General features: G+C 27.6%; 1 protein-coding gene across 1 annotated transcript in view; it reads right to left on the bottom strand.

Moving 5' to 3' along the window:
* Positions 1–14,293: 14,293 nt before the first annotated feature.
* The window catches only part of LOC111691098 (AN1-type zinc finger protein 5), a 4,781-nt gene continuing 4,074 nt past the window's right edge, over positions 14,294–15,000 (bottom strand). The window contains exon 4 of the mRNA XM_023453737.2: positions 14,294–14,563. Within this exon, the coding sequence (XP_023309505.1) occupies positions 14,415–14,563 (149 nt within the window). The 3' untranslated portion in view covers positions 14,294–14,414. The remainder of the gene's footprint in view (positions 14,564–15,000) is intronic.

Genomic DNA, 15,000 nt, shown 5'->3' with positions numbered 1-15,000 from the left:
AGGTACGTAAAGTGTGATCGTGTGAAGGGCACTTTAGTTAGTTAATGATCACAACATTTAAAACAAAAAACACTTCAATCGATTACATATTCATATAATACATACATTTAATTATGCAATATTCATAAAGACAAACATTTTTTTGCAAATAAAATATTTTGGGGTTAGTTTTTTATAATCTCATCTATTCGTATGTACAGTATGTACTTATTTCTGTCGTCATTGTTCATCATTGTTCTCCTTGATCATCTGATCTTTTACCATTTTGGCTAGTTGTTATTTGTGTCGTCATCATTCCTTTAAAAACAAATGTTATCATTGTTATTATTTAATAAAAATGTTTATATTTTTTTGGGTGTGTGTTTTTATGTAGTTAAACGTAAGTTTTTTTTTTAAACAATATTTTACTTTTTTTAAATCAATCCATACTCGAAACAACAAATATCAATTGTTTTGGTTAATCTAATCTTTAAACATTTATTTGTTGTAAAGAAAAGCGAAAGTATTTTGTTGGTCATAAAATAAAAAAAAAACAAAATATTATTCAAAAAAAAAACAAATAACAACAAATAAAGTTCAGCTAAAAAGTAATAATAATTCTTATCAAAGATAATTATTTAAAAAATTAATACAACACTTTAAAAATAGAACACAACTTAATTTTTATTATTATTTTCTTTTTAATTCATAATATAGTTGTGAAAAATTTAAGTACAGTTTATAACAAGTTGTCCACTTTTGGACGCTAATACCAATTGTTATTTTCGACTATGCCGAATCAAAGCTAGAGTCGTAAAGTTAAAGTAAAGATCTAATGGATACTGTATATATGGACCTAGGTCTTTATAATAGGATGTTTTAGTCATTTGGTACCATAATTTATAAGATTTCTTAACAATTTATGAATCGATTATTGACAATAAACTGACTTTCTTTCTGTAAGATGGGTGGATGTAAGAAGAGACCTTCACATTTCTTTGATTATGAAATTCCATATGATAAAGTTTCCTTCATGCGTGTTTCGGAATTTACTTTGAACCAAATACGTCTCTAGACGACTGTGAGCCTATGCCTTTATAGCGGTTGTTTAAAGTAGAAATACTTTCATTCTCACTACTCGTATTCCACAAAAAATGGAATACAATTCTCACGTTTCGGTCGGCATTTGAAGGTTTTTAATCCACTAGATCGTGTACAGCAGATGGTGAAGATACTTATAGGTGATTGTTGATTTTCTGGCTAACGAAGTTCCACTTGAATCTAACTCAATACGTGCTTTGGGAGGTTAAAGTCAAGATTCTTTCTGATCTTTATATGACAATTGTATGCTTTGCCGAAAAAACAGAAGGTGTTTACTAAATCTTTTAATGTTCTAAAACTCAGTTTCCTGAACGTAATTCCTGAATAATATCACCCCCAAAATACTCTAATCTGACTTCTACGAATGTCTGACAGTGGCAAAGAAAGATTTCCAGAGTTTCAATGTCTTTTTCACATGCTCTTCATTCGTCTGAATCTACTCTACTTCTATCGTACTAATCTCAGACTTCCTTATTTTAAGAGGGTTCAGTCTCGCTCTAATCAGTGTCATCCCATAGCATCTTTGCAGTTCTACCCATCGTTTCATTATTCTAAGAAACCTTAATGTTAACAATAAATTACATAAATTTCGGTACTTTTCTATTGACTTTTTTCATATGCGTACCGACATCATCAGCCTCCGTTCAACGATCGTCTCCTGAATATCATCGTTTAATTATCTACCCCGAAAATATCAAAATTAATCTTGATTTTGACAGTAAACTTAGGTGGAATATAAATAGATTAAGGTCTTTGACGAACAAAACTTTATTCCGAATTACAGATCTTTAAAAAGCCCGGAGAAGCTGAGTTATAGGACCTCAGCTAGAAAAATAAACTACATTACAGCCTCTAGCCTATCTCTTATAGAGTATTTTTTTAATATCTCTTCATATAGTGTAGACTTTTTTGGTTATCGCCATCAAACCGATTCATCTTTCTGTCGTCGTCAAACGATAGTTTTCTAAACATCATTGTTTAATTATCTACCCCGAAAATCGTGTAAACACAAAAAATATAAATCATACGATTTTTATTCTCTTTTTATACTCTACACCACTTTAGTGGGGAGGGTATATGGGGTTTTTGCTGATGCTTGTAACGCACAGTAATATACCCACCTTAAAGTATACCAATCAGCTCAGAATAATTTTTTGAGTCCATTTATGTCTGTCCGTCCATGTAAACCTTGTAATCAAATTACAGGTTGCAATTTTGAAAATAATTAAATTGGGTACATGATCTTCTATTGTCCCAGGGATGAAGCCTATTGAAAATGATTAACATCGGTCCATTATTTCACCTAGCCCCCATACAACTGAAACCGTCGTATAGGCATTGTAAACTTTGTAATCAAACTACAGGTCGCAATTTGGGAGATAATCAAATGATATTTGGCACATGATCTTTTATGGTACCGTAGACGAAGTCTATTGAAAATGGTTAACATCGATCCATTATTTCACTGAACCCACCGAATAGGGCTTTTAAGTTCAAAACTGAAAAGCCTTAAGTTCTATACTAGAATTGATGACTCTCACGAATTCTATTACAATAGGCGCTCATATGATCCTAGCCTGAAAAGCTCCCATCAAAATTATACTTAATTGTCCACAATTTTATTCAAGAATAAACGGTTTAAGTATGTATATCTGAGGCATGGTACAATTCAACTTAAATGCTTTATTATGACAACTAAATCTCATTATACCCTACACCACTTTAGTGGGGAGGGTATATTGCGTTTGTGCTGATGTCTGTAACATAGAAAAATATTCGTCCTACACCCACCTTAAAGTATACCAATCGGCTTAGAATCATTTTCTGAGTCGATTAAGCTATGTCCGTCCGTCCGTCTGTCTGGCTGGATGTCCATGTAAACCTTGTGCGCAAGGTATAGGCCGCAATTTTCAAGAAAATTGGATGAAATTTGGCACATACGCTTCTCTTGGCACAAGGACGAAGCCTATTGAAAATGGTTAAACGGTCCATTATTTCTAGCTAGCCCCATACAACCGTACACCCCAAATAGGGCCTTTTGGCATATAATTAATTTAAGTGATCTATTATGTCAACAAAAGTCGACAAAACTTAGTTTTATAGAACTTTAAATGACACTACCGATTTTTGTAATGATCGGGCTTTATTTGACCCTATCCCCCATAAAAACTCCCCTTCAGAAAATGACTTAAAGGTCAAAATTCACTTACAAACACTAATAACACTTTTAAATTATACATAAATAATATTGAGGAAGACTTAATTCCCCCTACTAACATTATTAAGGATACGGCCATATTTTGCCCTACTCCCCTTTAAGCCCTCTTAAAAAAATCTCTTTTTTGCAAAAAAAAAAAATTTAAAAATATTTTTAATTTTAATTTTTAATATATATACTGACTGGTGTAGGGTATCATATGGTCGGCTACGCCCGACTATACATTCATACATGTTTTATTTTTGTAAAAGGTGTAGGATATTATATGGTCAGCCTCGCCCGACTATAATTTCTTACTTGTTTGTTATACGTATGGAATTTCATTTTACTTTTTCTTTAGACTTTACGTACGTAAAGTGTGATCGTGTGAAGTGTCCTTTAGTGGAATATTTAGTTCTTTAGTAGATGAACATATATCTAATTAAAGATCTGGTTTAAGTTAGAAAAACTAAACTTATTTTCCTAATTTCAATAAATTAAAAACAATTATCCATTATTTTTAGTGTTTTTTTTTTTTTTAGTTTTTAGAATAAATTTCTTTATTTATTTTTTGTTCATTTAATTTTTTTCTTGTTTGCATATTTCTATATCATGATCATTTATCGGATGCTAGGGTCATTTTTTTTTTGTATTTAAATTAATATATGAATTTTTTTACATAATATTGTTTTTAATATAATCAGTATTTGTGTTTTTTTTATTATTAATAATAATATTTGTTGTAATTATTATATTTATTTATATATATAATTAATTAGTTTACAAATAGCATAAAACTTATAAATTAATGTTGTTGTATTTTTTATATGTATTTTATTGGTAAGTCTTAATATACAAACGCCTTTTTATATGCTATAAAAACCGATATTAACTAAATTTATTATTATTATTATTTAAATTTTATTTTTTTTTTTAATTTTAAATATTACAAAAAATCTTGCCATTAAACATTATATATATATATTTGTTTATTATTTTTTTCACTCATCAAATTAGCACTTTTTCTCAAACCCTTTTTTAAATATTTTTATTTTTTATTTTCCTTATATTTTTGAATATTTGAACATACCTTTACATTTCTTATGAGTTGAATTAATTTTTTTAATTTAAAGTAAAATGTTTTTAAACATTTTAATTAGTTTATTAAGTGTGTGTGTGAGAAAAAATTTTATTGATATTTTTTGTTTTTATTTTAAACAAAAATATTTTAATTTTTGTAACTACAGTCAGTTTTGCTTGTTTTCTTTTTTTTGTAATTATGCAATTTTTTTGTAAATATTTTTTTCTTTTAAATTTTTTTATTAAATTTTTAAATTTTTTAAAAATAATTTTTTTTGCTGGAGACTTTTTACATAGTGGAGTTAAATTAAAATAATTTTTTTTATTATTATTGCACTTTATTTTATATTATTTTTATTTTTATATATTTTTGTTTTCTGAAGTGTTTTTTTTTTTTTCTTTTAAATGAAGCATTTATTATATATATTTTTTTATATTTAAGAAGAATTCTTCAATTGATTTGTTTTAAGTGGGTCCCTAATTTTTATATATTGGAAAATTTAAATTCTTATTTAAAGCATTTTATTTTTATTTTTTAAATTAAGTATTTTTATTTATCAATTATATTATCATTTCGTATTTAATGCGTGCTACAGTCTGAAGCAATATTCTATTTAATTAATATAAATTATATATACATTTGTCCAATTAACAAACAATATCGTATTGTTGTAGCGTTGTATGTCATAAAAATTTGTCAAATAAATTATTTTGAAACAAAAACATATCAATTATAAAAACAAAATCTAACATACTACCATACAACTGTACAACACCGATTGTGAATTGGACAATTGAGTTTTGAGAAAAAAATTTAAAAATATTTTTTATAAAATTAAATAATTAAACTAAAGTTTAAGTAAAAACTTAAAAGAAAGCTAAAGAAATTTTTTGTTTTTGTTAATTTTTAACTTAAAACAAGTTTTACTAAATATATCTTGTTAGCGATCTTAATAAAAGAAAGATTTTTAAATTTTTTAAATTTCAACGTTTCACAAGAATACTAATTTCAAAAAGATTAATTAAAGTATTGTCAGACATCGTACGAGACGTTGGAATGGAAACTATAGGAAATCGGAAGACATGGATGGCCGTAGACCGAAACCAATGAAGATTCTAGATAAAAAGCCTATGTTTGTGAAGAAGTTGAGTCCAAAACTAAAGCTTTACAAAACATCAAAACTTTAAATTGAAGAACCCCGGAAAAACTTGTATAGAAAAGTAATGAGTCATAAGCATTTTAACTCATGCCATTGGAGGCAAGTACTTCTACTGATGCAATTTTATATCAGCATTCTAATATAGTTCAAAACTAAAGATATCAAGATTCTTAATATAGAAGAATATTTAGTAGAATCCCTTACATTGCAGGTTCATTTAAAAAAATCCAAATTAAAGCTTTACAAAACATCAAATTTCTAAATTAAAGAACTCAAGAAAAACTTGCACAGAAAAGTAATGAGTTAAAATGCTAATAAAACCTTTTTTCACTACTTCTCATTGGTATTTTAACTCATTATTTTAACACATTGAGTACTTCTTAGCTTGCTTACAAATAGGGAGTTAATGAAACACATTTCGCTTACATAGAAGTTGTTAAGTAAGTTGTTTTGTTTTTTTTAAGGAGAATGCGAACAAGAGACTTCACTTTGTTAGTTAAATGTTCTACTCACTACACCACTGCTTAGCCATTTTATAATGGTTTTCAGATAGAAGCACAATTCTTAACACGCAATTAAATAAAATATGCAAACAATATAACAAAGCCGAAAAAAGTACTTCTAAATCAGATAAAATAAAAATCATTAATAGAGTACTTCAAAGTAATGCAGACGGTAAGTAGTCATCATATTTACTCGTTTTTAGCGGCCTTTATCTAACATTGGAAACAAGTTTTGGTAGAAATTGCTTTCGATACATAATACAAAGTAGATCCAAAAAATCCACATTTCTAATTCCCCAAAACATCTATATTTATAAGAACATTTTCGAATATAAAGACGAATCAATGAAAAAATCGAAATTATTGTCAAAAATAATTAAGATATGAGTAAAATCCCCAAACACCCATGTTTATGAGAATATTTTCGGATATAACTCGATCATAAGCCGAAGTAATGAAATGTCTTTCGAATACCTTTCACTTGATATATATACACATATATTGCCTATTAATATCAAACCTATAAGAAATATATTAAAAAATATGGACAAATTTCGTCATTTGCTCATGTCTTCCTTACATGTGAACCGATTTAACTGATTTTCAATAGCAACAGAATTATTGACACTTAAGATGTATGGGGTCTTCTGAAAATTGCATTTAACAAAGAAATAGTTGGAAATTGCTAATCGTCTTCGCTATCGGGAAATCACAAACGGAATGAGAATCTTATTTGGTTGTGAAGCGTTCAGGTTATGAACTCTAAGTCCTATAGAATATCTCTGATGTTGCACCCGTACCTGCAATAGTTGAACATGTTTGATCATCGATCCAATTTAGTTACATACGATCATAGGCAACCTTCCTAACTGATCGAACCAATGAGACATTTGAACTGTTTAATATACAGCCAACAGGTTACAGAGTTGAGAAATACATTTATATGTAGAGTTTGACAGTGAAGACATACTCTCAAACTCCTTCTATACAAAATAAAAACAACTCTCTCTTTGTTTTTCTGAATTTATCGATGACACTACCAAAGAATAATTATATATCTCGGATCTAAACAATATTAATCTACATGGATCTAAGGCGAATAACTTAACTATACACCGACAATATTTGAACTAATATCTCTTAGACCAAGTTGGTAAAGCAGACCTTAATATAAGAGCGCTTATTAGAAAGTCTTAAAATCACTGGAGAAAATATAACAAAAGCTATTTAGTAAAACTCATCACAACTACGGTAAGGTTCACTTTTCCTTGAATAATTTCATCGCACACCCGAATATTTGGGCAATACCCTGCAAAAATTTAGACTAGTCCGCACACGCGTGTAAAGAGTACTTCACAAAGGACTAGGACTGGTTCAAAACTAATCAAATTATATGTGAAAAATGTAGTAAATTCAACAATGCGATTTAGTAGATGAGGACCACGTAATTCATCCATGCATTACATCCAAGTAATCCTAAATTTACTAGGGATCTACACTATCATGTAGGAACATGTATTGCAATAATGTTTACAGGGGAGTAGTTGTTGTATTATCTGAATGGATCAGATACTGCTTATATGTTAGCAAAGTGCTTCAAAATGTCCATCATACTTTTATTAATTTTTAGATAAAATATGTCATTTCAACTAATTGAAACATTTTAGCTCAGTAACAAGGTTTGCACTTGCTATTTTGTTTTTATATTTTGAAATAAACAAAATTTATTTATCATTTAATAGCAAAAAACACATTTTATTTTAATCTTGCACATTTACTGCGTCTTGTCAAAATGTTTAATTTTGTTTAGCACAAATTTCAAAGTTCATATTTATAAACTGGAAATAAACTAATGCAATTATACAGGTCTGTCACACATTTCGATCGATATTGTTTACACTTCTCCGGAGCTTCGAAACGAAATGCTTAATATGTACTAAAAGTGCCAAAATTTCGATTTGAATTGACAGCAAAATAGTTGTAGGTTAGGTTGAAACAGGTTGCAAATGAAGAAAGAAAGAAAGAAATGTGAAGAAACGATGAATTGATAGATCGAATAAGAACATGGAAGTAGATAGACATGAAATGCAGGTTACAGATGAAGAAAGAAGGGAATGAGAAGAAACGATGAACATGTCGCTTTGAGTCTTTCTAATTGAACTTTTTGTAGGTCAAAGAAGAACATTGAAGTATATTGACCGTGGAGTTCGGTTCTAGAACCTCCCAGGACTAGACTGTTACAAAGAAGATAGGCTGCCGTCTCAATTTCATCAGCATTCTAAAAACATCTGGAAGACTAAATTTGCAGAGACCAGTAATGGCCAATCTAGATCACCTACAACTAGGTCTATGAAAAATTCCAAGTTGCAGTCAATGAAGAAATTCTAGTGGACATAAGACTTTAGCAATCGAATAAGTGTACTCACTCGACCAAAGGCTGAGCTTTGGAATAGTCTATTTCCAGTTCACCAAAGTTTCGGCAAGTAACTCGGCTATGAATTGTCACCAAAGTCAAATATCTTATGGACTAAGTGTTCTTTCTATTATGAGCTGTTGAAATCTGGCCAGACCATCTCAGAGAACCTGTATCGTATGGAAATGATTCGAACATTGGCCGAATAGCTCCCATAATATGCTGCCGCATGTGAAAGCTTGAACAGCAACAACTAAAGAACGAAATCATACAAAGAGTCACTAAATTAACAACATACAAAAACGTACAAATGTGGGTACATACCCACCTTCTCAGCATATCGATTACGTTGTCGCATTCAGTTACGTAACGATCGAAAATTGGTATTCCAACCAAAAAAAAAAAGGAATCGTAAGAAAAAGAAGAAGCATTTCCATTTCGTTTCAATGCTTTACGAATGTGGTATTCTGCGTTACGATCGTACCTAAGTTTTTATAAGATGTTGTTTATGTGGCGGAGAGTCGAATCGAAATGCAGAATGCCAAAGTTGCCAAACGAAGAAAATTTCGGTTCAAATTGAAATGCAGAATAGGGGCCAATACTTTACGATTATAAGTATTCTACGATCGTAACTACGTTATTGTAAGTTGTTATTTTAGTGACGCTACTTCGAATCGAAATGCCAAACGAAGAAAATTTCGATTCGAATTGAAATGCAGAGGGGTTACTCTGTAACTCGATTCGAAAGAAAAAATTTTCTAATTTGTATGTTAAATACGTTGTATTTTGAAAGGTTTTTCCTTCGAACCGAAATACAGAGTAACCTTCAAGAATAAGGGTGATTTTAGTGACGGCGCTTCAAATCGAAATGCAGAATACCAAAGTTGCTAAACGAAGAAAATTTTGATAAGAATTTAAATGTAGAATAGGAGGGACTCTCCTCATTCTCAATGCCATTCTGTAATTCGTTTCGAAAAGCTTTCTTTACATGACACGAGAGATTTTACAAATAAAGCTATCTTTGCGATATAATAACGTCTTAAATATGACCACGATATCCAAAGAAAATTATATTTTAGTTTAGTAAACAAGCAATAGTTCTTGTAGTAGTACGACTATGGCAGTTAGTACTTAAGTGGGTAATAAACATTCGTTTGTACAAAGTTTTCGCTGAGTTGACAATCTTTGGCCGAGTAAGACTAGGATTGTTGCGAAATAAAGAGCCAATTAAAGTATTGTATTGGTCATTTCTATATCGTTTTAAGAAAATGAACATTAAAAAAGAAACAAATGTTTTGAAATTTATCAATATTATAGAAAACAAAAAACAATTTTAAATAATTTTCTTTTTTTTAAATTTCTTTCTTGGTAATTTATTTAACTTCTTATTAACTGATGTATATATGTATTATATATAGATGTATATTTATATATTAATTATTATTAAATTATTTTACATTATTTGTTTTTAAAAAAAAGTAACTAGGAGACAAGCGAGAGAGTGAGAGAGAGAGAAAAAATTAAACACAAGTAAAATTAAATTTTAAGAATATTTAACACACAAAAAGTGATTTATTATTTAAACTTATAATTACAAAAAATATGTATATTATTATTATTGTAGGTAAATATATAATTTCACTAAATATTTGCAAAAAAAATATATATTTATTAAATTTAAAAAGTAACTAAAAAAATTAAAAGAATTTATTTAAAGCATATGTATATGTATTTATATATGTATGCATGTAGTGGTTGAAAAAAAAGCTAAAAAATATAAACAAAATATTAAATTAAAAAAAGACCAGAGAATTAGTAAAAATAAAATATTGAAAAGAAAACACAAGTGATTGCAATTCATGTAAGAACTTGACAAATATATTATTACACTTGGATCTAATTTAAAGGATCCTTAGGAGAGCAACATTAAAATTCTATAGCAAGTTCTCAACACTTTGTGTAAAGCGTTAAGGCTTTATGTTATTTATATTAGAATTTAATTTCTTTTTTTTTACCAGTAGAACACAAACACAAACCCCTAATATTTTGTGGATTTCTTTTTTTTTAAATGAATACAAACATTTGTTTAGTTTTTATTTATTTTGTAAAGTGGTTTTAACTAATTTTTTTTTTCTTTTTATTTTCTTTAATATTTTTTTTCTTTAAATTAAAATTTCAAAAAAACAATTAAAAACCTTTTTTTCATCAAGAAATTATTACTAAATATTTGTTTTAATTAATTCTAAAAAATATTTTTAATAAAAATAAAACATTTAAAAGATAATATATAATATAATAATAAAAATAAAAAAAAGCAAGCTCTAGTTAATTTAATAATATAATATAATATTTTATATAAAGAGTTAACAAAAAAGAAAAAAAAATATAATAATAAAAATATTTAAAAATAAACTTAAAAAAATAATAAAAGAAAAAAAGGGGAAAAAACAAAAAAAGGATTTCAAATTATAAAAAAAGGTAAAAAGTTTAAGAAAAGCTTAAAGCTTTAGGCTATTTCAATTAACAGAAAATAAAAACTAGAGAAGTAAAATAAAATAAAGAAGACATTTTAAAGCATTTTTAAGGGTTATTATTAAAATAATAAAAAAAAGAAAATTAAAGTTTTTTTTAAAGTGTTTTAAAAAGAAAAGTCATTTTTCAAATTTGGCTGAAAATGCCTTTATTTGAAAAGAGACTTTTCCGTGTAACTTCTATTTTACTTTTCTTTCGGTTTTGTTTTTTTTTTCACAATACAATACATTTTTTTTCTTTTTTTTTTGGAAAAAAACAAACTTTGTTAGTTATTTTGTTGAGTTTGGGAATTAAATTTTAGTTGTTTTGTGGAAACTGATTCCAAAAGCAATAGTTATTTAAACTTTTAAAGCACAATCATAAAAAAAGTCAAAGAAGTTTTTGCCAACTACTTTCAAATGCTTTGATTTTGAAGAAATTTCACAACTAAATGCTCCTTTTGTTCCTTTTCAGCATTGCGTTCTAGTGTCCACAGTTAGTTACGACTTAATGTTTGAAAGAAAAGTATTCCAATAATGAACGAACATGTAGGAACAAGAGAAAGACATTTCGAATGATTTCAATTGGTATTTAAGGAGTGTCTATAGTCTAGTCTAGAGTCGAGTCTATAGTCTAGTCCATAGTGTAATCTGTAGTCTAGTTTCTGAACCAGTCAATAGTCTAGTCTTTGGACTAGTATATAGTCTACAGTCTCATATATAGGCTAGTCTTAAGACTAGTCTATAGTCTAGTATTTAGTCTAGTATAGTCTAGTCTTTAGACTAGTATATAGTTGAGTCTTTAGACCAGTATGTAGTTTAGTCTTTAGACTAGTATATAGTGTAGTCTTTAGACTAGTTTATAGTCAAGTCTTTACTAGTATATAGTCTAGTCTTTTGACTAGTATATAGTGTAGGCTTTAGACTAGCGTATAGTCTAGTCTTTAGACTAGCGTATACTCTAGTCTTTAGACTAGCGTATAGTCTAGTCTTTAGACTAGCGTATACTCTAGTCTTTAGACTAGCGTATACTCTAGTCTTTAGACTAGCGTAGTATTTAGTCTAGTATAGTCTAGTCTTTAGACTAGTATATAGTTGAGTCTTTAGACCAGTATGTAGTTTAGTCTTTAGACTAGTAAATAGTCTAGTTTTAAGACTAGTAAATAGTCTAGTTTTAAGACTAGTCTATAGTCTAATCTTGAGACTAGTATATAGTCTTTAGGCTAGTATATAGTCTAGTCCTTACACTAGTATTTAGTCCAGTCTTTAGACTAGTATATAGTCTAGTCTTTAGACTAGCGTATAGTCTAGTATACTGTTTAGTCTTTAGATTACTCTATAGTCTAGTCTTTAGACTAGTAGTCTTGTTTTAAAACTAGTCTATAGTCTAGTCTTTAGACTAGTATGTAGTCTTGTTTATAGCGTAGTCTTCAGACGAGTCCATATATTAGTTTTTAGACTAGTCTGTGATATAGTTTATAGCTTAGTCCTCCGACTAGTCTATAGTCTATTCTATAGCCTAGACTATACTCTAATACATACTTAAGTATACAGTCGAGTCTATGGTCTAGATTTAAGACTAGTCTAATCTGGTCCATAGTCTATAGTCTAGTCTATAACATAGTCTTGAGACTAGTGAATAGTCTAGTCCATAGTCTAGTCTATAGTGTAGTCTTTAGACAAGTCTACAGTTTAGTTTATAATCTAATCGCTAGACCATAGTCTAATCTCTGGACTAGTCTATAGTCTAAAGGGTTGTCTATACTCCAGTCTTTAGTCTAGTCTTCACGCTAGTCTTTAGTCTAATCTAAAGACCAGCCCTTAGTCTAATCTATAGACCAGCCTTTAGTCTAGTCTTTAGTCTAATCTAAAGACCAGCCTTTTTCAACTTTTGTAAAAATCAACAATTTCAAAACTTTTCTAAAGATTTTTGAGATATCAGTCAAAGTGTCAAGGTTTGATTGTTAAATCATTACATATATTCATTACAAAATTTGTTTATATCTCGAAAAAATCTTTTTACAATTTTATAAAATTCACAATTTAACTAAATTTGCCTTCTCTTTTTTTACCCTTTAACCCTTAAAAATTAACCAAAAAAGTTTGTTTTTTTTTCACAAAAAAAACAGAAAAGAAAAGAAAAGAACAAGCACAAAATAGCAAAAATATTACAAAAAATTGAACTGAAAATTTTAATAATAAATTTGTGTTTTTTTTTTTTTTTTGTTTCCTTCTTTCTTTCCTTGTGTAGTGTTTTAGAATAATGTTTGTTAATTGTTTTTAAATTAAATTTAAATCCTTTTTTCTCTTTACTTTTTTTTAATAATTAATTAATTAATAATATTACTACTTAAAACTTGTTATTAATTTTAATAATATAATAATATTTACGTTTTTTATCCTTTACTTTTTCAAACTCACAAAATTGTTTTTTTTTTTCTTTTTTTTAATTTAGCATTTTAGTTGTTGATTTTCTTAGTTTGTTGTGGCTGTTTAATATTGTTGTTATTTACTAGAAATGTTTTTATGCAATTGATTTTTTTGTTTTTCTTTACATTTTTTTTTTTGTTTTTTTGCAATTATTCAATAGTAAATAGTAGTAGTTTTTGTTTTAATCTTTAAATAGTCGTTAGATGTTAAATAAACTAAGTGTAAATTGTTGTTTAAGTTTTATAAAAAAAAAGTTTTCTTTTTGTTTATTACTAAAGTGTTTTAAAAGTTTAATTATAATTATAATAACTCTATAGAGTTTTTGGATTTAATTTTAAACTTTTTTTTTGAATTTAACTTAAACTTTTTTTTTAAAGAAAAAAACTAATAATTTTGTTTTTTTAAAGCATTGTGTTCTTTAGTTTAATTTAATTTAAAAAAACTGCAGCAGCATTTACTTTTTTATTATTTTTTTTCTAAAGAATTGTTAATAAAGGGTTTTATCAAAGTCTTTTATTTATAGTATAAGTAGTTGTTTTCTTTTAGATAATTTACGAAAAAAAGCTGTTTAATAAATCTAATTATACAAAAATTCTTCTTTATTTTAGCTAAATATACCCCTTTTGATTTTAAAAATAATGCTGTTTATTAAACAAAACAAAAAAAAAACAAAAAATTATAATTGCATTGTGGTTTTGGAAAAAAGTTAGTTGTTGTTGTTGTTTCGAACAAAAAGTAAAATATTGTTTTTTTTCTTTATTTCTTTTTTTTTTTTGGTTGTAATTGGCTTTTTTAAAAACTTCTTTGCTTATTTTTTTGTTGTATTGTGTTTACATTTTTTTTAGATTTTTTCAGTTTTTTTTATATTTAAATTAGTTTTTTTTTCTGATTTTTTAATATTATTTTATATATTTATATTATTATTAAAGGTTTTTTTTGTATTTATATTTAATATTTATAAGTTGTTTTTTATATTTATATATAGATTTATGTATAAGATTATATTATTATAAAGTTGTTTAATGTTGATGGCACAAAAGTTCAAATTTTTTGTATTTTTTCGCCAACTACTACCGGATTATTGCGTCTAATTTCTTGGGCTCCATGTTCCCGATAATCAAATGTACAATTGTGCTTATCGCTGTATCGATGGACAGCACAATATAAACCGCCACATCTGCAAAGGAAACCTAGAATATGGGATTTGAAATATAGAATTAGTATTTGGTAGAAAAAAAAAACTGCAAATATTTTTTATTAGTCGATACTATAGGACAGTCAATTGTCTAGACTGTAGATGAGTCAACAGTCGAGACTATAGGACAATAAATAGTCGATAATATAGAACAGTCTATAGCTGAGACTATAGATTATTTCATAAACGAGACTATAGACAGTCTATAGTCGAGACTATAGAATAGACTAATGAACAGTCTATAGTCGAGACTATAGAACAGTCTATAGTCGAGACTATAGAACAGTCTATAGTCGAGACTATAGAACAGTCTATAGTCGAGACTATAGAACAGTCTAAAGTCAAGACTATAGAACAGTCTATAGTCGAGACTATAGAACAGTCTATAGTCGAGACTATAGAACAGTCTATAGTCGAGACTATAGAACAGTC

The sequence above is a fragment of the Lucilia cuprina genome, chromosome 4 (genome assembly GCF_022045245.1).
Source record: "Lucilia cuprina isolate Lc7/37 chromosome 4, ASM2204524v1, whole genome shotgun sequence".
Lineage (NCBI taxonomy): Eukaryota > Metazoa > Arthropoda > Insecta > Diptera > Calliphoridae > Lucilia > Lucilia cuprina.
Note: the sequence above shows the minus strand (reverse complement) of the source record. Positions and strands in the feature narration are given on the sequence as shown.